The sequence below is a fragment of the Knufia obscura genome, assembly GCF_036327395.1.
Source record: "Knufia obscura strain CCFEE 5817 isolate CBS 148926 chromosome Unknown scaffold_10, whole genome shotgun sequence".
Classification (NCBI taxonomy): Eukaryota; Fungi; Ascomycota; class Eurotiomycetes; order Chaetothyriales; family Trichomeriaceae; genus Knufia; species Knufia obscura.
In genome coordinates this window covers 761401-788768 of record NW_027042696.1, presented here as the reverse complement: position 1 = coordinate 788768, position 27368 = coordinate 761401, and the positions used below count along the sequence as shown (strand labels likewise).

The window sequence follows — 27368 nt, the reverse complement described above, 5'->3', positions numbered from 1 at the left end:
CTCAGTTATGTCCTCTTCATGCTTCGATATGCAAGCTGCTGCAGGTCGCAGTGGTCATGGGCACCTGATGCGGGGTGACCTGACCTATCAGGTTTCACTGCACAGAAGCTCCGGGGTAGCGCTACGGGTGCCACAACGCCACTGCCTCGGCGAGGGACCAAAGGGCACCGAGCTCATCACATTCCTAGAACAGATATCATCCTTCCAAGTCATCCGACTTGATGTAAGGTATGATGACTGCGATCACCATGGACTAAGGGGTAGCCACAGGGATCACGTACAGCTCGAAAGAACCATCTCAGAACAACAATTCATGTATTTGAGGCTCTTATGTACCTACCCATCCTCCCACCACACCACAATACCTGTACCGCACGACTACCCGTCTGACAAAGACCACCCTATATCCTCACCAACCCCTTCGTCCCCACCTCACTCGTCCTACTCCCCGACCCAACCCCAGACGGCTCAATCTTCATTCTCCCAACAATAGTAATACTCTCCTTAACCTTCATCTTCCGTTTCTCCTCAGAACTCATCATCAACCGACTCGCAAACTTGCCCTTCTTTTTCGCACCACCACTCGCCTCAAACAACGCATTGTTGTATCCCCCAGTACCACTGTTCCGGGAACTGATAGATGCCGCATCACTCGATGGTCGTGATGCAGAAACGGTGGTTTCGTCAGATGTAGTCTTCATGTGACTGTATGCCCTCGACGACTCGGGCCGTGAATGCCGCTGGTTGGTTGTGTGCCTTGGGTCCGGTGAACGAGCGTCGATTTGGTCACCTCCCGGCTCCGTACCTGCCATTACCGGCCGCGAGAAATAATCGTGGCCCTGATTTTGACCATGGTTCTGACTGTCCAAAAACGCATTAAGTTGTGCATCCGGTGTCCCCACAGAACCTGACACACCATGGCCATGACCATGACCAGCCTTCGCCTGCTTCATCGCAGCCTTCTCCGCCTGCTTCGCAGCTTTCTCCGCCTCCTTAGCGCGTTTCTTCTTATCCTTCTCATTCCAGATCTCGACGCCGTACTTCTGGTAGTTTGTGAGCGGGATCGCGGGTTGTGGTTCGCGCCGTTTAATCGGAGGACGGGGCGATGCGAGGCCGATTGCAGATGGGTCGACCTGCGGCTCGGGGGTGTGTGGTTGGTATTGAGGTTGAGGACTACTGCTCACTGAAGGACCAGGGCCAGAGACGGCAGACAGGCGGCGCATCTCCTGGACGTGGGTTTGAGAACTATGTAGACTGTTTAGGTCTGGACTTTGGAGCCTGTGAGGAGGTGCGATTGAGGTCGTTGCTGTAGCAGTGGTATCATGGGCAGGCGCAGACTGGTGAGACTTCCAGTAGGGGAATTTGTAGCTATCTAGGTCGTCTTGAAAGCCTAGCGAGGAGGAAAGTTTAGGTGGCACGGGCCCTGATTTGCTTTTCTTCTTTTTGCTTGAGCTGTCCCTCGAGTCTTTTGAGCCTTTGTCTTTCTTCTTGCCGAACTTAAAGACCGCTTTCAGTTGGCCACGCATCGTATCGGGGCTGGGTGGATCGGATGAATCAGAGAAGGCTGAGCCAGGACGGTAGATCTCTTCTATATTGAGCTGCTCTTTTGGCGCGGTTGTCGACATATCTGAGAAGCGTTCTGGGGGTGGTGGCGTGAGGTAAGTTCGCATGGGTCCTTCGATTGGGTCGTCGACCATTAGGCTTGCATGCTGTGATTTTGGTTCCTGCGAAGGGTAATCGTTCCTGATTTCCAACTGATGCACTGGGGCAGAACCCTCGGAGATCTTGCTTACAGCTTTGGAAGGAGATCGTGACAAATCCAGAGGAGGCGGGACCATCTGGTTGTCGACCACATGTGTCAGAGTTGCTGAGATTGGTCCTGGCAAGTAGTCCTCCACATAGCTCACAGGTCTCATATTTGGCGACTTTTGAGGGGCTGGTGGTGCCAGACTTTCGTATGTGAGCTGTCTTTGATAATTTTCTCCGAAAGGAGAGATTGCGGAAAGTTGGGAATCCCGCAAACGGTCCTCGGGTTCTTCAGGCGAGACTGGCGATAATGGCTGATCGTACCATGAGTCTGCCTCTCGCACATCTGGCACTTCGAGCGCTATTTGTCGTTCTCGTAGATTGGCTGAGTATTCCTGAAAACTTGGAGCTTGGCCAGGGTCAATTGGTGCAAGCGGTGGGGTCATATCAGGAGTGATCTGAATTGACGTCTGCGAGAGACCGGCTAGGTTGCTCGTCGTAGGCTGAAGGTTTGGAGATACGTCTGGCGTAAGCTGCAAGGATGGCACAGAGTCTCTCGCATTCGGATGGTGCAGCCGAGGTAATGAAGCAATTGACATAGGTGATGGCATCGCAGGCACGGTCAGTCGTTCCGTGCTGAACTGATGCTCTAGCAATGGCGCTATAGTGTCCCGATATGCCTTTGGCTGATACACCGCGGTCAGGGGTGATTCGTCCTCATCATCAGAATCGTCCGGGTATGGTGTCATCTCTTCATACTCTGACTTTAGGCTGTGCTCCGACAAGTTGGTATAGAGGTTCAAAATATTCGTTATTTCGGCACTCCCAGTGCTCGAAGGTCTTCTTCTCCAACTCTCTCCTGGCTCCGAGGGTAAAGGCTTCTCCATGTTCGAAGGTGTCGACACAATCGACAGCGGCGAGACCCTGAGACTGCCATCAAAGGCTGGATCTGATTGTGGTGATATAGACGGCTGTCGATTCCTTGGTAGTTCAAGTCCTCGCTCTTGCAAAGCCAGAAGTGCTGCCGAAGGCTCAGGTGCTCGAGCTCGAGCTGGTTTTAAAGCTGGCGATAATTTTGGTGTAGGCATTGTTTTTGCGCTTCGGGCAGCTCGACGTCGTGCCTGCTCTGTGGATCTTGTACGTTGATCGTCGACGACGATAAGCACAACCGTACAGGATAATCCATGATGATGGACACAAAGCAACCAGTTATCGCAGCTAGCTCTGCCGGACGCAAATCGCTCGTCTTGCTAGAGGACAAAGAGTTTTGAGGTGTAGTTGCAAGCTGCTTTGGGCTATGTTTAGCACACAAAGAATGCCACGCACATCTGTGCACTCTCAATTGATCCGTGCACTATAATCCCAAACCATCGTGCCCAAACCTGAAACATACGAAGATGCGACTTTGTAGATATCGATTTCGTCATGCAGCTTCTCTGTCTGCGCAGCACCATGCATATCTTCACTGTGTGGGATGCCCTTCCGTAGCGACAACTATACGAGCGTTACAAGGCAAAGCGCCAAGCACGACTCATAGATTGGCAGCCTTCTGCAACATCTCACCAGTCAGTTCTTCTCCAGGTTTCCTCAAATCTCCGAGCCTCCCAATGCGTCTCAAGCGCCCAATCATGTCCTCATCTCCAAAATGGCTATTATGCTGAAATTCGGGCTCCTGAGCATATGCCACCCGCGCAGCATCTGTGAGAATCCGCGCAGTCATACCAAAGACTCTATACCTCTCCAAACCCTCCAAATGATCAGCAGCAGCCTTCTGTGTATCCGTCTTCTTCGGTTTCGTCACAGTTTGGTTGGTCACAGGAACGAAGAAATTGTGCATACGCCAACGGACCTGGTGCCAGTCCGACCATGAACCACGGTACCAGTCTGATGGCTTCCCGGGTAGATTCGGCTCATCTGGAAGATCGTCCTTGTAAAGAAGATTCTTGAATGGCATTGAGAAAACTGCTGCTACCTCGCGAGCATCAAGGCGAGGAAGAAGCTGCTCGCCCACATTGGCATCCTGTCCGGTCTTCTCATCGTATGAGTGGAGGAAGGTGATCACTGGCACAACTACCAATTCGGTCTTGGCAAGATTCGTAGGCATTTCGCACAAGTGCTCTATCCAGAACGGCGGTGGAAGTCGATCGTCCTTTTCAGGGAGTCCGATCTCCTCGGAAGCCTCGCGTCGAGCACATTGCTGAGCTGTCTCATCCTTCTCGGCTTTACCACCTGGCAGAGCTGCTTGACCCGAGTATGAGCTTAGCGAAGATGCCCTCATGGTCACCACGACACGGAGCTCGCCTTTCTTGTCAGCAAACAGCACGATCAGTACTGCTGCTTTGCGCGAGAGCGGCATGTCCTGCCATACGCTTGGTGGCGACTTGTAGGCACGAAGCCTATCAAGAGCTTGCTGTAGCCAGATCAGCTGCTGTCTCATGAGGCATCAATCGTGTGAGCTCACCTTAGACTCGGTCGTGAGCGGCGCCATCTTGTAAAGAGGACCGTGAGCACGTGTTAATATTGTTCTCAAGTTCGTCTGAGCGCCATAGCGAAGCAGTGTGCGTGTAGTAAGCATTCGTCCAAGCTAGAAAGATGTGCTCCCATGCACGAGAGGACCAAGGATATCGGTCGGGGAGGTGACCGGTTGTCTCGATGCCAACCGAGGTCCGCAGCCACAGCAGTGAGATTCACATTAATCTCGATGAAGCCTAGCGTCATTAATTCCGAATGCCTCAGGCCACAACTTACATCACTGTTGGATCAACCATCTACAAAGTCGCATATGTCCGGCTCAGTATCGTACTGCCCTAATCAGCATAGCGAGGATATCGAGCGTCTGGGCGTTCTAGGCGGCACCTTGTGCCCGGACATGGCCGTAATCATGCTTGTAGCGGCCAATCTTTAGCAGCTCTTGATCAGCTACATGTACTACCTGTCAGTTTTCTCTTTACGTTATGGGTCAGGCTCTTGTGAGATGTATACATGCAACCTTGCAAAGTAGCAGTACAGCTTGCATAATAGCAGACGATCTTTCGTTGAAGAAGCACGGGGATGTGATATGAGTCGAGGACAAGGTCAATTGAACTAAATTTATTATGGGATGGATCATGTGCAGCACGGTTTGCCATATTAAGCAAACTCATAAATACATGAGCCTCTCTGACTTGACGGCTCCTACTACGTAGTCGACGCCTCATGATGAACAAAAAAACCGAAGCTATTGCACCGGAACTCAATTCGCAAATGATAAAAGACGGGCAAGGGCTGAGAATCGTCTTTCTTCCTTTTGAATGTAGTAGTGCTACGGAAAATCCGAACCCTTGTGAAGGTTGTCATGCGTACAGTATACACCTATAGAAAATGCTCTACAGCGAATTTGTCGTATTCGATCAAACACTCGGTGTCAGTCATGAGCGCAGAGCCACCAGCTATCTGTCCGCCGCAATGACAGCACAGCTACCGAGAGAACTGAAGCAGACCTCCGACACAACTCGAAGAGCGCATTCCGCGCAACATGGTATGTTGGGAGCTGCAACACAGGTGGCAAATTCTGACTCAAGGTCGCACAAAATCAGTGATGGCCCCCAATTGAACTTGCATGGCGGTTCTTGCTCCTTCACTGTCCTGAGGTTGTGGCGTCTTGCTCAATTCGCACGTGACCTTGACGACTCACAAGAGCAGAATCAGCTCGGTATGTGTCATTGTGTAAGCTGATGAACGCCACTGTTAAGCTGACTGCACCTTACTCGAGCCAAATGGCAGAACAATGCTTTGACTTGCCTGATTGCAGGCGAAGTAATGTAGAGAGCGTGGCCAAGAAAGTATAAGCATGCGATGTGGCTGGCACCCTCCTGGCTCTAGAGTCTAGCTCGATGCGTATACAAATCCAGCTCAAGAAAGAAGGGGATGTCAAATAGACAGCCGTGACGGACTCAATATACATGGCCGCAAATGCCAGAGCGATTGGCTATGAGAACCAGATTGACGAAGGTCGGGGCTGACCAGCACTCGCTATGACTGATCTAGATAGTACAGACTCGTATCCTCGCTTGCGGAAGCGAAACCCCGCTCTGTGGCTTGCTGCACAAAGAACTCAGTAGGCGTAACCTCAGAGGACGATGTAGGATTCGTATATGTAGGGGCGGCTGTACCGTATAAATGCACGAGACGAAGTACATGGACTACTCAGAGAGGATATGTAGGGCTTGGCATTCATTGGCATTTGGTCCAGATCCATAACCATGCGCCTTGAGGATTGCTCGAACCAACGAAGTGAAGATGTCTTCCAGCCATCGCTAAGTGTTGTCAATCATGTTGAACAGGCCAAAGTCGCAAGGCCGGCAAGGTAAGTTCTAGTAATAGCTTGTCCGTGTCTGTATAAACGAGGTGTAACCGGCTTGGGATTAGCGGACATCATTGGATTCATTGCGCTACACCTCCACCGTGAAGGTCTCGCGAGCTCAGAGCTATGCGCTGCACTTTTCGTTGAATCAACACGCCACACGGCGTCTGAACTGGTCAGCTCGTGAACGAGAACTTCTTTTTCCGAGGTCTCCCTCTTGATGGTCGGCAGGATGGTTCGCTTCATTCGTGAAAACAGTTGATCAACTGGTATCAGCTCGCAAGGACTTCAGCTCACGCAGAACCGAATGTGCATCCCAATGGGACGTTCCAACGTCCTGGGGGCTGCCTGTGTTTGCCAGGCGATGAACTATCAGCTGGTCACGTTCACTGGTTCAGTATGCTCCTGATTCGACAAGGCGAGCGTTTTGGGCACCCACCATAGAGTCCAGCTGAGACGTGATTGCAAAAGGTGGCCTGGAAGGATTCAGCCTCACCCTTCGATTGCAGCATGAAGTGGTGGTTGCTGTCTAGCTGTCCGGACAATGCGTACTGGCTCATCCTCTCTTTCTTGGTATAAAAGTGCTTATCACGGACGTGATCCCAAGGTTCTCAGTCTTGCGCATCTTTCGCAAGCACAATCAGAGATCAAGCCGATTTGTGCTGTGGCCGTTGCCCCTCGAACATCAAGACAATTGCTTTTGCTCAAGAAAGCCGTGCACCTGCAAGAACATGTCTCAGAACCCGATGGCATCACCAGAAGAACATGCACCAGAGAAGCATGCACCAATTCCAATCAAAATCAATGGTATCGAGCTTGACCCCAACAAACCAGCAGTCCGAGCTCTTGGGCTGGGTGTCGGTAATGCCGCCGGGTCAAACCATGTGCTTATCCAAACCAAAGACTACCTGAGCAAGGAAAACAAAGAGGCTTTCGAAAAGCTCAAAGTCGAACCCGAAGAGCTTGTGTCGGAAAAGACCTATCTCTGCCGATTTGAGCCAGATGACCTGGACGAAGTCCGAAAGCTGGACTTCGTCACTTGGGCAGGCGTGTATGGTTCGCAGTTTGTGGTTGCGCCAGACTTAAGGCCTGGCTCGAGTGCTGCTACGTCAGCAGCAACACAGTCATCCAGTCAAGCGCACGAGGTGGACGTCGTCTTCCATGGGGATCCCGGAGAGAGCAAAGACACCTTGATCAAAGCTGTGGTCAAAGCGGCGCATGTGCATCAGGAGGCAATCCACGACGAGAATGACAAGATTCGACTCGTTCTGCAGGACACGTATCTGAATGATGTGGCTAGGCTTGACGCGGTCCGAGCCATTCTACCGGTGGTGCAGAAAAAGTTGTTCAATGAGGTCGCACGCAGCATTCTGATGGGTCAGGGCGATATTGCAACAGAACGTGACCTAATGAAAGGCGAGCTCGCGCTTCGAGGCGATGGTGAGATCATTTGCGTCGCAGATACTGGGATTGATGTACATCACGCGGCATTCCGTAGCCGTGTCCTTCCTCCACGGGCTTGGGGTCGAAATGCGGACAACAGTACATCTGAAAGGACAGATGACCCAGATGGCCACGGAACACATGTATCGGGCTCCGTTCTCGGCGATGGAACATATCACAAATCAGATACTGAGATCGTCCATGTGCAAGGGACAGCTCCAGGAGCCAGACTTTTAATGCAATCTTTGCTCGACGACAGCGGTGGACTTGGAGGCATTCCCGCCGACGTAAGCAATCTCTTTGAAGAAGCACGCAAAGCTGGTGCAAGAGTGCATACCAACAGCTGGGGCCCTACCCAGGCCGGCCTCCCGTACTCGTACGAAAATGCAGGCTCACAGATCGATAGCTTCATCAAGAAAAACCCAGAAATGGTCATATGCTTCGCGGCAGGCAATGAGGGCATAGACAGAGACCGAAACGGCATTGTCGATTTCAAGCAAATAGGCATGTATGCTGCCGCAAAGAACAGCATCACTGTCGGTGCTAGCGAAAGTTACCGGCCAGAGCAGAGGCTCGCCTATGGTAGGTTCGATTACCAGGCAGGACCACTGAGATCGGACGTGACTGCGAACAACTCTATGGGAATGGCCGCGTTCAGCAACCGGGGTCCGAGTCGTGAAGGACGCATCAAGCCAGATATAGTTGCTCCTGGTACCTGCATTCTATCTGCCAAATCCAGCTTGGCGCTGGCAGGCACAACTTGGGGTCGTTCAAATGATCCTTCCTGGATGTATGAGGGGGGCACCAGTATGGCATGCCCGCTAGTGGCTGGCGGCTGTGCCCTTATACGACAAGCACTCAGAACACAAAAGCCGGACCCAAGTGCAGCCCTGGTCAAAGCTCTGCTCATCAACGGCGCCGTCGAGTTGAAGGGTCAATACCTGCCGAGTGAAGCAGGACCGTCACCAAACTTTAGCTCTGGGTGGGGCCGAGTCAACCTTAGTGAGTCCATAGCCATGGCCACATATGCTTCGGATGACGACGAGACCGCTCTCGGCTGTATGGAAGGGACTGCCTTGGCTGATGGAGGATCATTCTCTCGCACCGTCGACATCAGTTCAGAAGGGAAAACCCTGAAAGTCACCTTGGTCTGGACAGATCTTCCAGGAGACCTCTTGCAGAACGATCTGGCACTCTCTGTGAAGGTCGGGGATGTTGAAAGGCAAGGCAATCCGACACCTGATCGCAAGAACAACGTTGAGCAGATAGTCTGGTCAGCTATACCTGCGAAGAAGGCGATCATCACAGTGAGAGTGAAGCATCTTGTCCAGATCAGAGGCTCCCAGGATTATGCGCTCGCGTGGAAGCTTTCTTGAGGAATGCACAAATGGACTCTGACCTAACCGAAGTTGCTCAAGAAGCTCACCCTGAAAGTGGGTTGCCGGGTAGCCAGCCATGTCGCTTGGTGACTGATGTTCATGTCAGTGGACGACATCATTATTGGGCGATTACCATGCTCTGCTGCGGCTGGTTTCCCATCTGTACTGTATGCGTTGACCATTATCCATGCAGCATATGTGGAATCCGTGTTGTTATAGCCTATTCCTGCCTGGTAAAGTTCTAGCTGCCGCCACCAAATAGTTTTGCAAACAGCCCTTTGTCCTCGTTGGGATGTGGATCGCCCTTCCTCATCACCTCATCGATCCATTCTTGCATGTATTGCTTATCTCTCAGCTCCTTCTCATCAGCCAAACGATCCGTGATCCGCTCTGCTCGTCTGCCGCCAAACCCCATAAGAGTTGGCACGCTTCGTACACCATATTCGATTCCAGCATCGTACATTGTGGTCCAGCCTCTTCCGCCTTCTTCGTCTCGCTCAGGAGAATCAAGCTCCAGCTCTGCAAAAGCGATAGAGCCAAACTTGTCGCCCACAGAGGGAACTGGCCGATTCTGTACCACCGACTCGAGAAGAGGCGTGATAGAGCTACATGAGTGGCATGTAACGGTCTTGAACAAGACTAGCAGCAGCGTGTTTGTGCTAGACGCTGACTGTAAAAGAGTGTGAAAGTCTGCAGGGCGTCGGATTGATGGCTGCACTCGGTTCTGCGCGCTGTGATATGGACTTGAGGAGAAGGACCGAGCAGCCGGTCGCTGGGATTGGGAATTGTGGTACGATAGATTCTCAGCTAGCTGTGCTATGTGCGCCTGCACTGCTGGCTGGAAAGCTCTCGAGGTTTTTGGCAAATAATCGCCATTGATCTGCTTGGCGAGGGCAGAAAGTCGGTGCTTCATGTTGTATGGATCTCGAGCGGCCGGAGGCGTTAGATTGGTCCGTAAGTATGAAGGCCACAACAAGCTATCTATAAGTTGTGTGCTGGACAGCGTGCAGGGCAGAACGGTAGCTACGCGTAAATAATCTGGGAAACAGAGCAGGGAGGTACGTCATTCGGCAAGGACGTCCCAGTGTCACGTGCACTACCTTTCTAGGCCGAGGACCCCGTGCTCAACCGGATGCGGCCATTTCGGGAGCACAGGGTGGCCGAGATATGCCTGGCCTGATTGGGCGCGACTATGCTCTCTGATAGATACGTCTGCCCGCAAACCATGTCTCTTCTACCCGGCCCTTCAGGAGATTCTGCGCGTCCCAGTCGAGATCCATGATCACAAAGTCGGCCAACTTCCCCTTCTCTAGTGTACCAAGCTGCTTGTCCGCGAAGCAAGAGTGAGCAGTTCCCGCACTAGCTGCCCGCAAGGCTCGACCTAGGCCAAGCTTGAAGTGCTCATTGACAGTATCCATCAATTCCTCTTCTCTGGCTGATCTTCTCGTGGTGGCAGTATACAGGTTCCTCAGTGGCAGATGTGGTGCGGTCGGGGCATCTGTGCCAATGGCAAGGGGTACTCCATTCTCAGCAAACTCCCTGTACGCGAACGCTCGTTTGCATCTCTCGGGCCCCAGCAACTTCGGCCAAGCCCTAAATATGGCTGGATCGGCATGAACAGGCTGTATCGAGGCAGTGATACCATATTCACCTAGTCTCCTCGAATCCTCTGGAGAAGTGAGCTCAAGGTGCTCAATGCGATGGCGCCTGTCCCTTCCTTTACCCAACGCGGACAATGCCTTGACCGCATGGGCGACCGTGTTGTCTCCAATTGCATGAAGTGCACACTGTAGACCCGCGGCATCAGCATGCTGCACGACTGGAAGCAGTTGCTCGTATGTCCAGATTGGGTCGACGTTCGTGGATGGATCAGAATAGGGCTCCCTGAGAGATGCTGTGCAAGCATCCACTACCCCATCGCCAATGATCTTGATACCTGCAATCCTGAAGTTGGGGCTAGTGTTAAGGTTATACTGCTTATGTAGTTCGATAGCTCTGTCCACTTGTGCAATGTTTTCTGCCGTGGTCTTCGAAGGCTTGATCAGCCAGTGAACCGCGATCCGCAGCGTGAGGGGATCCTCGGATAGGTGTAGCTCGGACAACAGAGACCAGATCTCCTCGTCCGATGCCATCTCGACGATGCCAGTGTATCCAGCTGCGTTGTAGATGCGAATTGCCTCACGTATCTGAGAGAGCTTCTCTTCTCGACTTACGACCCTAGCCAGATGTTGCCAAACAAACCCGATTGCTGCCGCTTCAGACATCAGACCTGTAGCCTTACCGGTTGCGTCGCGCAGAATCTCACCTCCCTCAGGATTGGGCATGTCCGCGACATTCATTTCGTTGAGGGCAGCTGTATTGCACCAAGCTGAGTGGAGGTCCTTGGAGTGGATGAAGATTGGTCGATGGTCAAGGTCATCAAGATCTGTAGCTAATGCTTTGCTGTCTGTCATGGAGTGCATCCACCCTTGACAAAGTAGGCGCTTGTCATTCGGCCGCGCTGCTGCACCCTCGCGAATCGTCCTACGGATACCGTCAAGATTCTTGCAATGCTCAAGGTTGATAGCCTGAACGGCGCTGCCAAAGAGCAGAACATGCATGTGACCGTCAATGAAGCCAGGGGAGATCAGACGTCCGCCAACATCGTGTTCTTGCACACCTACCTCTTTTGCCCGCCGCACGATATCATCATTCGCGCACCCGACGTGTACGATCCGATCGCCTTCAACCAAGACACAGTTCGTGTCTGTACTCAGATCATCCACTTTCGCGGTGAAAACACAGGCGTTATGAAACAAGTGCTTTGAAGCCATTCCAATTAGACCTTAGAGACACATCCGTCTTCAACTATGCTCTGCTGTGATCAAGGCAAGCTTGGTCTCTTGGCCAGCAGACCTGGCGATTCATTGTGATTCCGAAGATCATCCTCACCACGCTTGAAATGCCATGCGGATGTGTTCCCGCGAATGCCTGGTGCCTGACTTCTAGCGGCTGGCTTCCCGAGAACCGGTCTAGGCTGTTACAAGCGGCGACCTCTAGAGGTGAGCCAGTAGAATCTTCACTGATTATCTGAGCACCACAAGAGCTGAGGATACACTTCCGCTGCTCAGGCTGAGTACAGCCAGGGAACGCAACCTCGGCAATTGTCTTGAATAGGATTCACGGAGCGCTCCATGTCGACTCGTCTGGATCTTAAAGTTCGATACAACGACATTCGTGGTGTTCGCTCGCGAAGCACAACTCACACGGGACCGAAATGGAAGTAATCGAGGCTTCTAATTGGTCAGACATGCCTCGGCATATACTTAATTCATAACTAAGCGTCTGAGGTCCACTAACTTACAGACTGCGAAGCATTTGCTCCGCCGTCGTCGCGGTCGGGATGCTCGTGAGGCGTCATTGACATTTGATATCCCAACTCCTTCGAAAGACTACTTATTGCAAGTCTTTCTCTAGTCTTTCGTGTCGACAGCTTCGACATCATCTTACACGAATCTAGCAGCGATGGCTTCAGAAAAAGCAGCCTCAACAAACCTTGATGTAATTGTGATAGGTGCAGGCATTTCTGGCATCAACGCAGGCTATCACATACAGACGAGATGCCCCAACCTTTCGTACACAATCTTGGAAGGTAGGCACGAGCTCGGGGGAACCTGGAGTTTGTTCAAATACCCAGGTATTCGATCGGATTCGGACCTGCACACATTCGGCTTCTCATGGGAGCCATGGAACCAGCCAAATGCTATCGCCGAAGCGGATCTGATACGGTCCTACCTGCAAGACACTGCGAAGAAACACCACATTGATGAGAAGATACAATACGAGCACTTTGTTAGCAAAATGAATTGGAGTACTGCGGAGCAAAAGTGGTCTATGGAAGTCGAACACAAAGGCCAGACGTCGACATATCAAGCCAAGTACATCATCATGGGGACAGGTTATTATGATTACAGACAGCCTCTCGAAGCTCGGATACCAGGTCTCGAGAACTTCCAGGGACAAGTCATCCATCCACAGTTCTGGCCTGAGGATCTGGACTACAGTGGCAAGAAAATCATCATTGTTGGAAGTGGTGCGACCGCAGTAACATTACTTCCCAATCTAGCCAAGAAAGCAGAACTAGTCACCCAAGTCCAAAGGAGTCCTGGCTACTTCCTCATTCTCCCAGCAAACGACCCACTGGATGGTTGGTTCAAGGCCAATTTGCCGACTTTCATCTCAAAACGTCTTATCAGATTCAAATACCTGGTTTTGGGCACCTTTATGTACCAGTTCTGTAGGATGTTTCCCAACTATGCCAGAAAGGTTTTGAGCAAAGGCGTCCAGGCACAGTTACCTCCCGGCACCGATATGGACCCACATTTCAAGCCTGCATACAAACCATGGGACCAACGCATGTGTATCACGCCGGGAGGAGATTATTTCAAAGCATATCGAAGCGGCAAAGCCGATATTAAGACGGACCATATACAGACTGTGACTGAGGATGGTATGATTCTGAAATCTGGCGAAAGACTGAAGGCAGACATGATCATCACAGCAACAGGTTTGAAGATACAAGTCGGTGGCGGTGCTGAGATCTCCGTCGATGGCAAGCCCTTCAACATTGCCGATAAATTCATGTGGAGAGGCGCTATGTTGCAGGACGTTCCGAATCTATGGTATGTTATTGGATATGCAAATGCATCTTGGACTTTGGCAGCAGATGCGAGTGCACGACTTGCTACCCGCATGATCAACTCAATGGAGGGCAGTGGCCGTAAGAGTGCAACACCTTTCCTCACGCCCGACCAACAACAGCAGATGGACAAGGATAATGTGCCGCTTTTGCCATTGAATTCGACATATGTGAGCAGTGCTATGGATCGGAGAACGATTCCACGCGCTGGCAAGTCTGGGAATTGGAAGCCACGCTCGAACTATTTTGTCGATATGTTCCGATCGCTATATGGTAATGTTACGAGTGGTATGCAATATAAGTGATAAAACAGAGTGTCATGGCGCAAAACAAGACCGATGCAATGCCGCCAGCGGTGATGAGGTCTTCGTCAAATAGAAGCGGACTCTCTTGCTATTGAATACACGATCTAGACAAGAAATAATGTGCGAGCTCTTGAATTGGCCTACCTTGTTGCCCTAAAGAGCTGGTGTTCTGACTTGCTTGGCGTTCCTTGCGCAATGTCGATTTGGCGGGATGAGGTTCTTAGGGCCTGTACTCCGTAGCTCTGTGGCAAATCGAATTTGGCACCTTCCCCACCTTAATTGCTCGACTCCAGCTCTTCCCTCGTAATCCAACAAGAACCTCGAGACGGTTCGGTTTCAAACAATCATGTGGCATCTGTAGCCTTTTCAGCTTCAAGTCTTCAGTCGGCATATTCAGAACGCCGTTGCTTCCCTCTGCATCCCGCTCGAGCCTCGACAGACACGGCGTCGAAGCCGATGCACGAGCGACAGAGTCATTGCACGTGATGGAGAAACATGAACAAGCTTCCAATGAGGACACCCCAATTTCACCTCTTCACATCGAGCGACCAAGAGGACATATAAAGCGAGCTTCTACCACTAACGCAGGTGAAGACTCGCCTCAAAAAAGGCAAAAGCTAAGTCCGGGCGCGACTTCACCTGCCAACGAGCAACAGCAGCCATCACGGAAAGGTCGCGCGTGTGTCGCGTGTCGGAAGCTCAAAGTAAAATGTGATGCATGGGAGCGCGGTCTTGCCGGCTGCTCAAGATGCCAACGGCTCGGTATAGAATGCATCAATGCTAGGAGATTGCGTATCGCCGTCGAAGGCGAAGAAGGGTGTGTATCAACCACTGCACGTATACAGAGCAGGTGAATTGACTGACTTACCTCCAGTGGCACGCATCCTGTCATACAGAAAATCGAAAGAGCACTTGAAGATGTCCTATCGAAGTTGCAAATGCCAGCTCTGGACACATTTGCTAACGCGTCGGAGGGCGAGCCCCCACAACCTCAAAAGCTCCAGCCTGCATCCGGCTTTCAAACTACCCGGGAGAACTCCAGAGAGCCAGCTGAGGACGAGAAAAACATCGCACCGGCTCCAATGGGTAGTCTCTATGAGGCAACACAATTGAACAGCCTTAGAAGTCGATTGCGACGTGGCAACCCTAGGAAGCGGAATGCCAAGCGACGGATGGAGGCTGACATGATTTCGCAAAATTTGCTGTCGATCGCAGATGCAGAAGAGCTGCTCGACCTGTGAGTAATATATGTTTTTGCTTCATATGCCTGCTGACTTTGTGCCAAGGTTCAAGCGCTCGCTATCACGGTATCTCTTCAACACGGCCATACCGGAGGATGTCCCGCTAACAAGCATCCGCGAGTCATCTTCTATTCTTTTCACGGCGATTATGCTCGTCAGCGCTTTGCATGTACCTGGCAAGGAAGCGATCCACGCAATATGTCACAAGCAGTTCCTTGAGTTAGTGTCGACCGCTATGTTTGACCGCTTCCATACTTTGGACGACATCCGTGGTCTTTGCATAGCCGCTTTCTGGCAGCCGGATCTGAGCTGGAAGTTATCAGGGTTATGTATACGCATGGCTACAGAGCTGAACCTGCACCATGCCTTCTACAAGGCATTCTACACGCCTGGACTGACCGAGGGGGAGCGAGCTGGCTACATGGAGAAAGCGCGAGTCTGGTACCTACTTTACGTTCTCGACCACCATTTCAGCATCGCATACGGTCGACCGCCAGTCACAGCCGAGCTATTGCCAATCAGAGAATACAATGTCTTCGTGAACAGCCCTACGACCACGACCTCAGACCGTCGATTGATATCGCAAGTCAGCTTGTTTGTGATTTTGAGCAAAGCTTACGAAGTCTTCGGATTAGAACCAGACAGAATCATGGGAAGCGATGATGCGACTTTACTAACTCACATGAGATTCACCGAGGAGACCCGAAGCTGGAGGGATCACTGGCGTGACGCATTGTCCCGGGACAAATACGTTGGTGACTACCCATCTAAAGGCGTGATTCTGCACCATGGCTTCACCGAGCTCGTACTCAATTCGCTAGCACTCCGCGGTCGACCACTTGAGAGACTGGAGGATCTGCCGACCAGTCTCAGACCTTTGGCATCGAGAGCAATCGACGCGGCGCATTTCATCTTACAATATACCATGGAAGAGCTATCCTACCGCGAAAGCTTGGTCGGTATACCACTCTATCTGCATTCAATGCTAGCTTTCGCGGCAGTGTTCTTGATGAAAATAGCACACAAATGGCATACCATCGGGGTCAACATTGATCCTGAAACACAGACCAAGCCTCTCATCGAAGGCATGATCAGGACCCTCCGAGGCTGTCGGGCTGGTGCCAATCACATGGTATATAGCATGGCAAGTGGCTTCGAACGACTCCTGAAACAATGGGGTAAAAGTGCCACCAATGGTGTCTCGCAACGGTCGCTACTGCCAAGACCAGACGCCCTTCATCGTACTGAATCTGGGACGGTCCTCACCCCGAGCATGCACTCGAGTCCAGAGTATGCAATGGGACAGAACTATGATCCAACGCTCAGCTCAGAAAGCTACGAAGTTCCTCTCACCGCGATGTCTGGGTATTCATATGGTGGGTGGGGTCAGGACGATATGCTCTGGAGTGTCGGCATGGGCTATGATCTTCTTGCGCCCAATGGGTCTGACTCGACTGATTATCCTGGTTCATACTATCCTCTGGGCCGACAAGACTCGATGCATCAAGCTTCGTAATCGCACCTCCGGAAGAAAACGTAGGCTTCGCACACTGCATGAGAGCATACCCTGTTCCAGCCCATGCTGTCGTGCTGAGACTCAACATGGATATGTGCATGTGAAAGAGGCAGATCTTCTTGTGCGGTCGGAAACATTTCCTACCTGGGAGGTCCCCAACATGTCTCAACAGCGATGGAACCTCGTTTGTAACGAGTCATGCCTGTTGAGAAGCTTGAAACTCCTTTCAGGACTGAACGTCCAAGCCTGGCTTGATGAAACACATTCATAAGCCTCGACGAACGGATGCATCTGAATTTGAATCCCAGGTTCTGGTTGAGATTTGCGATTCGGTATCCTATACGACTATCCTCATCCTCATCTTCGGCAAGACCCTAGCGCCGTCGTCTACCGAGTGGTCGTCAACATGCATTCGCTATTCATGTCTGACGAATTCGTCGTCGCAGAATCGTCTCCCGAAGACATGAAAATCGCATCGATAGCGTGGGGTTTTCAGCTCGGCTTCGCGCTCCTTACAGCCGCGAAAGCAGGAGGCCAGACACTCTGCATCTGGCGAAGGACAGGTCGAATCAGTGGCTACACGTTTATGGTATGGCTTGAGATCATTGTCAACAGTGTTCTGGGTGTTCTCTCGTGGCTGTACATGGATGGGATCATTCCACCAAGGTGAGAAAGCCAATGAGCGTCTCTGTACGAGATCTCAGCATGCTGACAGGTCACCTTTTAGTTTCGCTTACTTCATGGTAGCCGTAACTTTGTGGTGTATCGAATTACACTTGCTCATTCAGATCATTGTCAATCGAATAGCCCTCCTCATAACTTCACGCCGCCGCATCACAATCATCAAATGGGGTTCTTGTGCGATCATCCTGGTCCTCAATATCGGTGTCTACTGTATCTGGATTCCTGCCCGCCTCCAAGTCACCCAGACTTACATCAACGTAAATAACGTCTTCGACCGCTGCGAAAAGGTCGTATACCTCCTCCTCGACGCACTCCTGAACTTCTACTTCTGCTACCTGGTCAAAACAAAACTCGTTGATACTGGCATGACGAAGTATATGCCGCTATACAGGTTCAATATGTCGATTGTGTTTGTCAGTCTGAGCATGGATGTGCTACTGATCGGCAAATGAGCATGTCGAACCAGCTCATATACGTCCAGTTTCATCCGTTGTGCTATATGGTCAAGCTCAATATTGAACTCAGTATGGCGCACATGATAGCTAAAATTGCCAAACAGTCTGGGGAGGGCTCCAGCTACGACGGGGATGGAAACCGTACTGTTGGAGGTGACGGCAGCGCTGGAGGCTCAAAGAACAAGACATTGAGCGGAAGCACGATCCTGACTAATGGTACTCCCCCGAGCACAGATTCGCAAGAGCAGGAGAAGAAGCGATATGATCCTACCTTCTCGAAGATTCTGGATGAAGACCGCATCGACAGCGGAGTCTGGACGACAGACCGATTGTATCATGCATGGGTGTCTGGAGGAACTACTTCGCCCATGCACGCCGCTCGAGGGAGGTCAATGCCGCGGCACGATGAGAGAAAAAATGGACGATCTGGAGGCGGGCGCTGGTGGCATTCACAGTGAAGGCCCTGTAGACAAGGTGTATGGCATTACCAAGAACACGACAGTGCATGTCAGTTCAGAGAGTGTTGCAGGTGATGAGCCGCTGACGAAGCGGGACTCGAAGACATGACGTGCGCCACATAGCATGGAGGTTGACTACGAAGCACAGTTCTTAGAGAAATGGGTAACCATGCACTGTGTTGCTGGTACAGGCATTAGCTTAGACGAGGCCATACACACAACTTCATGTGCACATTGCTGAATTGCTTTGTGTGGCTTCAGTATACGCTCTATTGCGCTCTGGCTGATACAAAGTCGAGAGTTATCCTCCAGAGCTGATACCTGAAAGCTGAGATAGACCCGCACTTGATAGAACAGATTGTCTGGCGCCCTCCACGCACACTTGAAGCCTGCTCATGCCAATTTTATTCGTCCTTATTGTGTCTCGTCCGTGACATGGCAGTACATGTTCATACTACAAGCTATTGTACTCTACGACGTGGGTTCTTGCCGCTAGAAGATGTTGACTTGTGATGAATTAAACACCGATTATCCTGAGTTGATGTGAGCACGATGATGCTCTGTTCGTAGTGTGCCAGTGTGACGATGATTGGATGTGCTCGTAGCTCAATTTGGCAAAGCAAAGCGGGTCAAGGTTTAATCTGACACCAATGAAGCAGACCGGAGCGTCTGATTCGTGCAGACGCAGCCGGATGGGCTTCGGATGCGGGGTACGCCAGGTGCGTAACGTGATTCGCCCATATTCGATGCCGGAACTCGGTATAGCCGAGCTCATTGGCCGAACCAGACTTTGTATCCTTCACTCAGGCTTCGCTTGCCACCACAAACTTTGCTTTGTGCCCAGGCTACAATGCGTTTCATATACGCTATGTTTCAAATTCTGCTCTAACAACAACCACCAAACTGGTAGCCAACTACTAGCTCTGACACTTTGGCGGAGTGGTTAACGCGCTGCCCTGCTATCGGTTGATATTCATCCAAAGCTGCCTAGGCAGTCTCCTCGGAGGCGCAGGTTCGAATCCTGCAGTGAGTCTTATCCTGAACTCGTCGCAGACCATAATTAACATATCACAGGGTGTCGCATAATGCCTTCTACTCCTGAGACTACACCTGAAAAAGGTGTCCATCAGCATTTCTTTTTTCTTTTTTCTTTGCGCCCTGTGACTCTTAATGCCTCGAAGAACGACGAGGAGCTAACGTAGAGAACCGGGAACCGGTGGGCATAGTCACTGTTTGCATCGTGTATAGGTGTCACAGCTTAGCGGCTGGTGAGGAGTAGTGTGGTCCGGCCCAGCCCCCTTTGCCATCACTCGCCAGACCTGCCCAGACTTATGCCTATCCTAGCCAGCCACCTCGACTTCGTTGACAGAAACTTAGCCAAGTGAGCCTTACACATCAGGCGGTTCTCTAAATAATTGGCCCACTCCGGACTTCATCTAACACGTGTCTTCCGACTATGAGCGGTTTTACAGATACGCAACGTAGTCTATCACAATAATTCTTGATGCAAAATGATCTCACGCCTTCGTTCTATGCACTGTAACAATGTCACTTCAATCAAAGCATTATTGTGGTGTTGACACAGTGTTAAAGAGGTCTACTCGAATTTGTGGTTGGGAGTGGGCCAATTATTTAGGGAACCGCCTGACATCTCTTCGCGACCCCTGCACGGACTTTCTCCTCTATGATCGATAAGTGCCCCTGGCATCCCAAATGCTATACAACACCCTTGAAGACTCTACACTGACGCGGACCAGACGTGCGACAGAGCCGTTACCGTTAATATGGCTATTTTGTTCTAACATCCTGCTTCTTCAGCACCTCCCCTCTCAAGACTGATTGATTGACCAGAACCATTTGTTAGGCGACCCTGGGGCCGTTCCGCAACTATGCTTGTGCACGTAGGCGCTTTCGCTCCGACGAATCATTGCTGGATACATGATGCTTCACAGCGGCACGGCGTGCACCTGAAGTACATGAATCGCCCCTGGGATGACGGCGACGCATCAGGCATGACTGTGGCTATCTGTTTTGCGATTGGCGTCGGCCCTATGCTCTGGCTTACTGCTGCCAAGCGCAGTCTAGATGGATGGTAGTCTCTTTTCTTCCGGCTGACCTACGCTTCGGTGGGGATACGCGTTCATCCACCCCAAAAGCGAAGTGCTCGTCAGGTTCACCTGCTCTTGTGCTTTGAGCAACTGTTTTTTAGCCCGGCGGGCGCAGGTCCTTCCCATCAAGGCTTAGTCTACAGGCTTGCAGGCTGTGTAGCGCAGCAAGGGGTCGGCCGAGGTGCGCGGTTGATAGCGCTGGGCCCAGGAACATTTCTCCTTGGGGCTATATGTCAGCTGCACGTCATTCTATACAATGCATTGATCAGCAGTCTCATTGCAAAGTGTTATCTATCTGTCTTCATGATAGTGAGACTGTAAGCGAAACTCCAGCATTAGTCCTAACATTACAGTCCACGATCCATAGTTAATATGCCACAAGATCGAGTTCCACCCACATCTCCGGAGCACCTCACTCCAACCCAGAAGTCAGCTCACGACTTCCTGGTATCCTCCTTGCAACTCCACTTCGGACCAGACTTGAACGACACTTTCAGAACCCAAAACGACAACGGCGCATTGATTGGTCCGCTCGCAATCTTAGTCCAGTACCCGATTCTCGCAAAGCCATACACCGACCTCGTCACCGCGATTGCTCGACTCGCGGACTTAACACCAGACGTGCGAGAAATCGCTATCTTGGCTGTTGGCGGGATACACAAATCCGGCTACGAGCTGTATGCGCACGAGCGGCTGGCGGCTTCCAAGACAACATTAGACCACAGGGTGATCTCAGCTCTTGCTTCAGGTGAGAAACCAGAAGGTCTCAATGAGCAATGCGAGGCAGCATACGAGCTCTCCATCGCACTTGCCGAGAAGAAAGGGCCAGTAGACCAGGTTGTTTTCGACACGGCAAAAGACGCATTGGGACAAGATGGGACGATCGCCATTGTGCATTATGTTGCAATCTATGCATATACTTGCATATTGCTCAACGCTGTCGATGCAAGCGTGCCAAAGGATTGATTAATGCTATCATTCCTGCAGTGCATCATCGAGCCATTTCAGCCACTCCTCATCTCCCAATATCCATCTCACTCTTGCTTCGAGCCACTCACTGTTTCCCCAGAATCCCCAACTGGCCTGGAATCTCAACCAATCCACGAGTGCGGTCTCCCAGTGTCTAATGAATAGTTCCCAGGCGTATTCCTCGCCAGACCTGGATTGAAGCTGTTCGTGATATGCGCGGAGCAGTCTCTCCTCCCCTGGCTGCATCTCGAGCTTCGAACTTGTGGACACGATCTCATCCTCTACGAGCATCGTCAACGGTACAGAGCACGTGAACAGCTTAGCCAGATCACAGCCACCAAGGCCCAGCCCGACATACTGAAAGTCGAAAAATGCCACAGCGTCACCCCGTATGGTCGTGAACAGATTCTCGCTTTTTACGTCGCCGTGGATGAGCGTATGATAATCTCGCACTGCGGAGGATGCCAACAATGCAGCTGCCTTTTCAGCGATGCTCTTCTCACCAGGCTTGACTGGTTCACAAAGAGCTGACGACCACTCCGAGTCGCTATCGGATTTGAGATCATCATACTCTTTCCGCCGTGTGGCGAGATATGTGTAGCCACCGTTCGACCAGACACCAGATTGCGAGGCAAGATTCGTGTTTTTGTGCTTTTCAAAATGCCCCAGTGGTGGACGAACATGTGCTACCCTCGCAACATCATCGGCCCTTGACCACCAGAAGCCGTGGAAACTAGACAGCCATTTCAGAGCGGCGTGCACCTGGGTTGCATTCAGCTCGGCCCTCTTCTCGCCAGCTACGGGGAATGAGTCTCGCAGATCTGTCATAACCATGGCTATCGTATTGCTTCCGTCCGTTGACCTGTTGATGTTGGCAAGACAAGTGGCAACCGCTACATCTTTCGGCATTTGTGGCGCGAGATGCGTGTAGAAGTACTGCTCGACCTGGTATGAGAGGATCTTGCGAATGTGACCCTCATCAAGCGGTCCTGCCTGGCTCTGCTTCATATGTGTTGGGGGTGTCACATACTTCAGAATGAGAGACTGGCGTGCGTCTGAGCCTTGCACAATGGCCTTGACGTGGCATATATGTCCGTAGCCTGCCCATAATGTCTGGATAGACTGGATTGAAGCCAAGCGTAGGTTTTGAGATTGCAATAGCTCTGTCGCGACTTCCTTGAGTCTTGCTTCGGCTTGCATGATCCCGAATATTTCATTCGGCCTTCTTGGCAGATCCTGATGCTGAATATCGAGGTCACCAGCGGTGAACTCGGGCTCGGCAGGACATGAAAAAGGTCCAATCACTGGACACGTCTCTTTGAGGGAGATATGTGCTGTCCGAGTAGCGAACGCACCGTACAGCCACCAGCTGAAGAATAATAAAACGGTTGTCGAAATCATGTTAGCAGAAACGTACGGGGAGTACGCCATTGTGCTTATCGGCGCCAGCAATCCGTTGCGGATCCTAGGCTTGGCAAGGGGCAGAAGAGGACTTTTACGACTCTTACCTTTTCCCACAACTACCTGAGCTGACTCCGAGACTCGTCTTCGAGCTCATGGAGGTTTCGATCGGAGTGTATGGTTATATGCGAGTCATGCCAGGGGCGCGAGTCTCAATGTCCTCCAGCAGTCCTGGGAGGCCGCCATGTCGCTCTTCCTCGACAGTAAGTACCATATCGAATTAAGGACCAAGCCGTGCCTGCAGGCGTTGATGAAAGGATGGCTGTAGTAGGCCACATATACACAGCTCACGAGGGAACGTCTTGCTCTTTCATGCAGGTGGTGTCGTGCTTCACGGCTACGAGAAAATGTTTAGGTAAGCAGATGCGGGTATCCACACCCGGGATCCCTAATTTTCCCCTGCCGGCAAACGCCGCCCGAGGGCCACACTGCCTCGGCTACTCAACCTGTGGAGGTTGCGTCTCAGCTTCTCAGCTGGCACAACCGAAAAAGATGTGAGCTTCATATCCATAACCTGGCGTTTGCCAACCCTCGAACTCTATCATACAACAACCACCATCTAGCTAAAAACAAACATGGCACCCCGCGGTACAACACCCGCCTACGTAGTAGGCGTTGGCCTCACCAAGTTCCTCAAGCCCCGCCGAACAAGAGAATACCCCGAACTCGGCTATGAAGCAGGCGTAAAAGCCATGCTCGACGCCGGCATCACATACGACGACGTCGAGACCGGCATAGCCTGCTACTGCTACGGCGACACAACATCCGGCCAACGTGTCTTCTACCAGTTCGGCATGAGCACAATCCCCATCTACAACACCAACAATGCCTGTGCTACCGGCTCAACCGGTCTCCACATGGCAAGGACCCTCGTCCGCAACGGTGCCATCGACTGCGCGCTCGTCATCGGCTTCGAACAGATGAGCCCAGGTAGCATCAAGAGTGTCTGGAGCGACAGACCCAGCCCCATGGGTCTGAGCACAGCAATGATGGAGGATACCCAGGGCAAACACGACAGCCCGAGGAACGCACAGTACTTCGGCAATGCCGGCCAAGAGTACATGGACAAGTGAGAACAGGCGTCCTCCACGCTGAGCGCACACACACCACTAACAAACCCCCAGATACGGCGCCAAAGCAGAAGACTTCGCCGAAATAGCCCGCATCTCCCACGAACACTCCCAGCGCAACCCCTACGCCCAATTCCAACAGAAGTACACCCTCGACGAAATCCTCAACAGCACCATGATCCACCCACCCCTCACGAAACTGCAATGCAGCCCCACCTCCGACGGCGCAGGCGCAGCCGTAATCGTCTCGCAGTCCTTCCTCGACGCACGACCCCATCTGAAGAGCAAGGCGATTCTAATGGCAGGCCAGCAACTCATGACGGACTCGCCACAGCTGTACTCCAAGAGTGCGATGGATCTGGTAGGCTTCGACATGACGGCGCGGGCTGCGAAGACCGCGATGAAAGAGGCCGGCGTTACACCCAAGGATATCAAGGTGTGCGAGCTGCATGATTGCTTTAGCACGAATGAGTTGATCTTGCTTGATGGGTTAGGGTTCTGTGAGCCGGGGAAGGCACATGAGATGGTGAGACGGGGTGATATCACTTATGGGGGCAAGGGGCCTATCATTAATCCGAGTGGTGGGCTGATTAGTAAGGGACATCCGCTTGGTGCGACTGGTCTTGCGCAGTGTGCTGAGTTGGTGTGGCAGTTGCGGGGGTGGGCGAATAATGGAAGACTGGCGAAGGATACGGATGTTGCGCTGCAGCATAATTTGGGTCTTGGTGGTGCTGTTGTGGTGAATGTGTATAGGAGGGCTGATGGGAAGAAGAATACCGATGCAGCTATGAGTGCGGAGGAGATTGCGAAGAGCAGTGGTCTGGGATACAACCCTGCTGTCGAGGCGAAGTATGTCACGCCTGCTGATGGGGAGAAGGTCAGGAGTAAGCAGTTCAAGGAGGAGTACGCGCTGGGCGATACTGTTGAGAAGTTGCAGGCCAGACTGTAATGGTGCCGAACAGCTTGTAATTGGCTCCAAAGCCTTTTCCGATTAACATAGTCCGGGGTAGGGAGGGACCATTCAAGGCGGACGCCAGTGTGGTAATCGTCGCAAATTTGCCCAGCTTGTAGGTGATTCTACGTTGCTATCTGCTCCAGCGTAGGTTATACGAATGCTCGCCAGGCGTACGTGCTATATCCTAACAACCACAGCCTGTCCAACAACCCAATCACTAACCCCCTGCACAGTCCAATCACCCCTCACAAATCGATCCCAAACCCCAACCCGCCCAACAACCCCGTCATGGTCGAACCTGAGCCCCTCAACCTCTCTCTTATTCGCCTCATTCATCTTCCCACCCTCTCTACCCCTCCACTCCCTCTCCGCCTCCTCACCCGCCTTACGCACAAGCACATCCTCCTCCTCACTCTTATACAAATCACACTTCTCGCACTGCGTACACTTCCCGCCCGTTGGCCGAAAATGCTCACAGAAATGGCGATACCCCTCTGCACCTTCGTTCTCGCCTGTCTTCCCGATGTTTTTTCTGCATAGATAGCACATGCTGTAGCCACAGACACAAGTAAGCTTGTTGCAGCCGGAGGATTTGACGAAGGAGGTGCCGCACCGAGGACAGACGCGCTTGATGGCGAGTGTGCGGGCTGTTTCGACGCTTTGACGGAGAGACATTAGAAGAGGTTCATGGCAGGTGTGTGGGTCGTGGAAGGGTTTGGAGCATTTGAGGCAGGAAGTACGCTTGCAGCTAGGGTTGAGGCAGCGAAAGCGGGTTGTGTGTTGGGAACGGGCGAGATGGCTGAGGGAGGTGTAGAAGATGTTCGGGAGGAGAGATGGCCAGATTATTCGAAGAAAGAGGACGAGAAAGAGGAGGGTGGGGAGAAGGAATTCGCACGCTAGGATGGCGAAGATCTTGTAGTGGGTTGGTATGGGTCGGAATGACCAGGAGATTTGGCGAGCTGAGTGAGGGTCGTAGGTTGTTTCGGCTTCTGCGTAAGAACAGAAAGGACAGCGGACGAGGGGTAGTCGTGATTCGAAGATGGCTTTCTCGGCTAAGCGGTCCTCGAATTTATCCCAAAGTTCTTTGCCTGACTTCTCTAGGAGAACAGCTTGTTTGAGTTGATTTGATGGGATGTGCCCTTCACACCGCGGGTCAATTGGTGCGAGGCACTTTAATGTGCTGAGCTGAGGTTCGACAGATTGAGCCCAGTTCTGGCCAAAGATCGCCTCGTTGAGGGACTTCCGAACACAGTCTAAACATACAACATGCGCTTCAGCTGTGCAAGCCGTGATGTCCTCGAATGGCACATCACTGTAGCAGATTTGGCACTCATAGAGAGCTTCTGCCTTTCTCGCTTCTCTCTCGTTGAGCTCCACTGCTAGCTGACGATCGTGCTCTTCTTGACAGGCTATCTCGCTTTCCCGAACGGGCTGGAGAAAGAGCGTTTCCAGCTCCTTGTCGAGCTCCGCGCTGCCACTTAACACAATCTCGCGGCCAGTTCTGCCCTTCTCCCATATAAACGCCGGCACAGTACCTCTGTCTTTTCGACGGCGGAAGAGAGACTGTAGGGTAGCTCTCCACGACTTGACAGAGATCTCATGTAACACCGGTCGCGCCTCTGTATAGGAGTAACTGACCTCAGCGAGCACAGCGTCCACGGCACTCTTGTTTAAAGAGGTAAACTCCTTGTAGAGCAGACGAGCGCAAGCATTTCTGTATTGCTCTGTTCTGAATTGGTCTTCGATGAGTATGGGCTCGTCCTGCTCTCTTGGTGGTAGTTGTATTCTTCCCTTCGACCACTCAGCTTTGTATCTGTACAACTGCTCGGTAGATATCTCGAGTCGACTGTCACCGTCGAACCGTCGCAACACTTCTCGCAGGCACTCATACTTCACGTCGGGGAAGACATTGGCTAGAACAGCCAGGTCTTTGTTCAACTGTATGGCTTCATCATGTACTTCTTCTTTCTCGGTCAACAAGGCAGGCGAGGAGGCATTCTTTACTCGAAATTGGTTGAGGCGAAGGACTTCTGTCAAGGTAGAGCGGGGCGACAATGGAGGTCGTATTGAGGCTTCAGATTTAGGAGTACGCCTGGGCGATGAGGTCGGCCGCCACATCACAGAAGTCGACTATTAGGGGAATAGACATTGCTTAGGGCGTAGGGCATGCTGTTTTGTGAGGGCGGAAAGAAGTGACAGCTCCCAGTGACTGGTGCCTACCGAAAGTGAAGTCTGACTGATCACGAACATCAAGAAACATGTCGTATCATTTCTGGTCCTAAGTTCCCGGGGGGCCCCACTAAAGTTAGGCTAAGTTGAGGCTCTCCGATGGATCATTCCTTCCACGCCTGTCGTAGAACTTTGCCCTTTCTTGTCCACCTCTGTTCGAGCGTTCTCACCAAAAAGCTAACCATCCCGACCAAAAACAAAAAAATGATGATTGTACTTTCCAGAACAAGCAGATATCAACTCATGTTGGGCTCAACCGCTGGGTATCGTTAGCAGATATTGGGGTATTTGGCGGCGCCAAACTCACGGATTTGAACCCGGGACCTGTC

At 51.9% G+C, this 27368-nt stretch overlaps 13 protein-coding genes and 1 non-coding gene across 14 annotated transcripts; 8 read left to right on the top strand and 6 right to left on the bottom strand.

Annotated features, from left to right (window-relative positions):
• Positions 1–401: 401 nt before the first annotated feature.
• On the bottom strand, positions 402–2834 carry PMZ80_008114 (uncharacterized protein; the record flags this gene model as incomplete). The annotated part of the gene is made up of 1 exon (XM_064876515.1): positions 402–2834. One exon carries the CDS (start codon positions 2832–2834, stop codon positions 402–404), a length of 2433 nt encoding a protein of 810 aa, XP_064727822.1.
• A 443-nt stretch (positions 2835–3277) lies between these two features.
• Positions 3278–4234, bottom strand: PCD1 (8-oxo-dGTP diphosphatase; the record flags this gene model as incomplete). Its single annotated transcript, XM_064876514.1, has 2 exons — positions 3278–4156; positions 4208–4234. 2 exons carry the CDS (start codon positions 4232–4234, stop codon positions 3278–3280), a joined length of 906 nt encoding a protein of 301 aa, XP_064727821.1.
• Positions 4235–6819: 2585 nt separating this feature from the next.
• PMZ80_008112 (uncharacterized protein) lies at positions 6820–8907 on the top strand (the record flags this gene model as incomplete). Its single annotated transcript, XM_064876513.1, has 1 exon — positions 6820–8907. One exon carries the CDS (start codon positions 6820–6822, stop codon positions 8905–8907), a length of 2088 nt encoding a protein of 695 aa, XP_064727820.1.
• Positions 8908–9151: 244 nt separating this feature from the next.
• Positions 9152–9823, bottom strand: PMZ80_008111 (uncharacterized protein; the record flags this gene model as incomplete). Its single annotated transcript, XM_064876512.1, has 1 exon — positions 9152–9823. The coding sequence occupies one exon, from the start codon at positions 9821–9823 to the stop codon at positions 9152–9154; it is 672 nt and encodes a 223-aa protein (XP_064727819.1).
• Positions 9824–10100: 277 nt separating this feature from the next.
• Positions 10101–11723, bottom strand: PMZ80_008110 (uncharacterized protein; the record flags this gene model as incomplete). Its single annotated transcript, XM_064876511.1, has 1 exon — positions 10101–11723. One exon carries the CDS (start codon positions 11721–11723, stop codon positions 10101–10103), a length of 1623 nt encoding a protein of 540 aa, XP_064727818.1.
• A 691-nt stretch (positions 11724–12414) lies between these two features.
• On the top strand, positions 12415–13893 carry PMZ80_008109 (uncharacterized protein; the record flags this gene model as incomplete). The annotated part of the gene is made up of 1 exon (XM_064876510.1): positions 12415–13893. One exon carries the CDS (start codon positions 12415–12417, stop codon positions 13891–13893), a length of 1479 nt encoding a protein of 492 aa, XP_064727817.1.
• Positions 13894–14670: 777 nt separating this feature from the next.
• PMZ80_008108 (uncharacterized protein) lies at positions 14671–16650 on the top strand (the record flags this gene model as incomplete). Its single annotated transcript, XM_064876509.1, has 3 exons — positions 14671–14714; positions 14768–15130; positions 15180–16650. The coding sequence occupies 3 exons, from the start codon at positions 14671–14673 to the stop codon at positions 16648–16650; spliced, it is 1878 nt and encodes a 625-aa protein (XP_064727816.1).
• Positions 16651–17056: 406 nt separating this feature from the next.
• On the top strand, positions 17057–17786 carry PMZ80_008107 (uncharacterized protein; the record flags this gene model as incomplete). Its single annotated transcript, XM_064876508.1, has 2 exons — positions 17057–17316; positions 17378–17786. 2 exons carry the CDS (start codon positions 17057–17059, stop codon positions 17784–17786), a joined length of 669 nt encoding a protein of 222 aa, XP_064727815.1.
• Positions 17787–17860: 74 nt separating this feature from the next.
• Positions 17861–18247, top strand: PMZ80_008106 (uncharacterized protein; the record flags this gene model as incomplete). The annotated part of the gene is made up of 1 exon (XM_064876507.1): positions 17861–18247. The coding sequence occupies one exon, from the start codon at positions 17861–17863 to the stop codon at positions 18245–18247; it is 387 nt and encodes a 128-aa protein (XP_064727814.1).
• A 925-nt stretch (positions 18248–19172) lies between these two features.
• Positions 19173–19281, top strand: PMZ80_008105. Its single transcript has one exon. It is a non-coding gene; the product is annotated as a tRNA-Ser (tRNA).
• A 1446-nt stretch (positions 19282–20727) lies between these two features.
• PMZ80_008104 (uncharacterized protein) lies at positions 20728–21321 on the top strand (the record flags this gene model as incomplete). The annotated part of the gene is made up of 1 exon (XM_064876506.1): positions 20728–21321. The coding sequence occupies one exon, from the start codon at positions 20728–20730 to the stop codon at positions 21319–21321; it is 594 nt and encodes a 197-aa protein (XP_064727813.1).
• Positions 21322–21330: 9 nt separating this feature from the next.
• On the bottom strand, positions 21331–22725 carry PMZ80_008103 (uncharacterized protein; the record flags this gene model as incomplete). The annotated part of the gene is made up of 1 exon (XM_064876505.1): positions 21331–22725. One exon carries the CDS (start codon positions 22723–22725, stop codon positions 21331–21333), a length of 1395 nt encoding a protein of 464 aa, XP_064727812.1.
• A 635-nt stretch (positions 22726–23360) lies between these two features.
• PMZ80_008102 (uncharacterized protein) lies at positions 23361–24804 on the top strand (the record flags this gene model as incomplete). Its single annotated transcript, XM_064876504.1, has 2 exons — positions 23361–23854; positions 23910–24804. The coding sequence occupies 2 exons, from the start codon at positions 23361–23363 to the stop codon at positions 24802–24804; spliced, it is 1389 nt and encodes a 462-aa protein (XP_064727811.1).
• A 183-nt stretch (positions 24805–24987) lies between these two features.
• On the bottom strand, positions 24988–26928 carry PMZ80_008101 (uncharacterized protein; the record flags this gene model as incomplete). The annotated part of the gene is made up of 1 exon (XM_064876503.1): positions 24988–26928. One exon carries the CDS (start codon positions 26926–26928, stop codon positions 24988–24990), a length of 1941 nt encoding a protein of 646 aa, XP_064727810.1.
• Between the last annotated feature and the right edge of the window lie 440 nt (positions 26929–27368).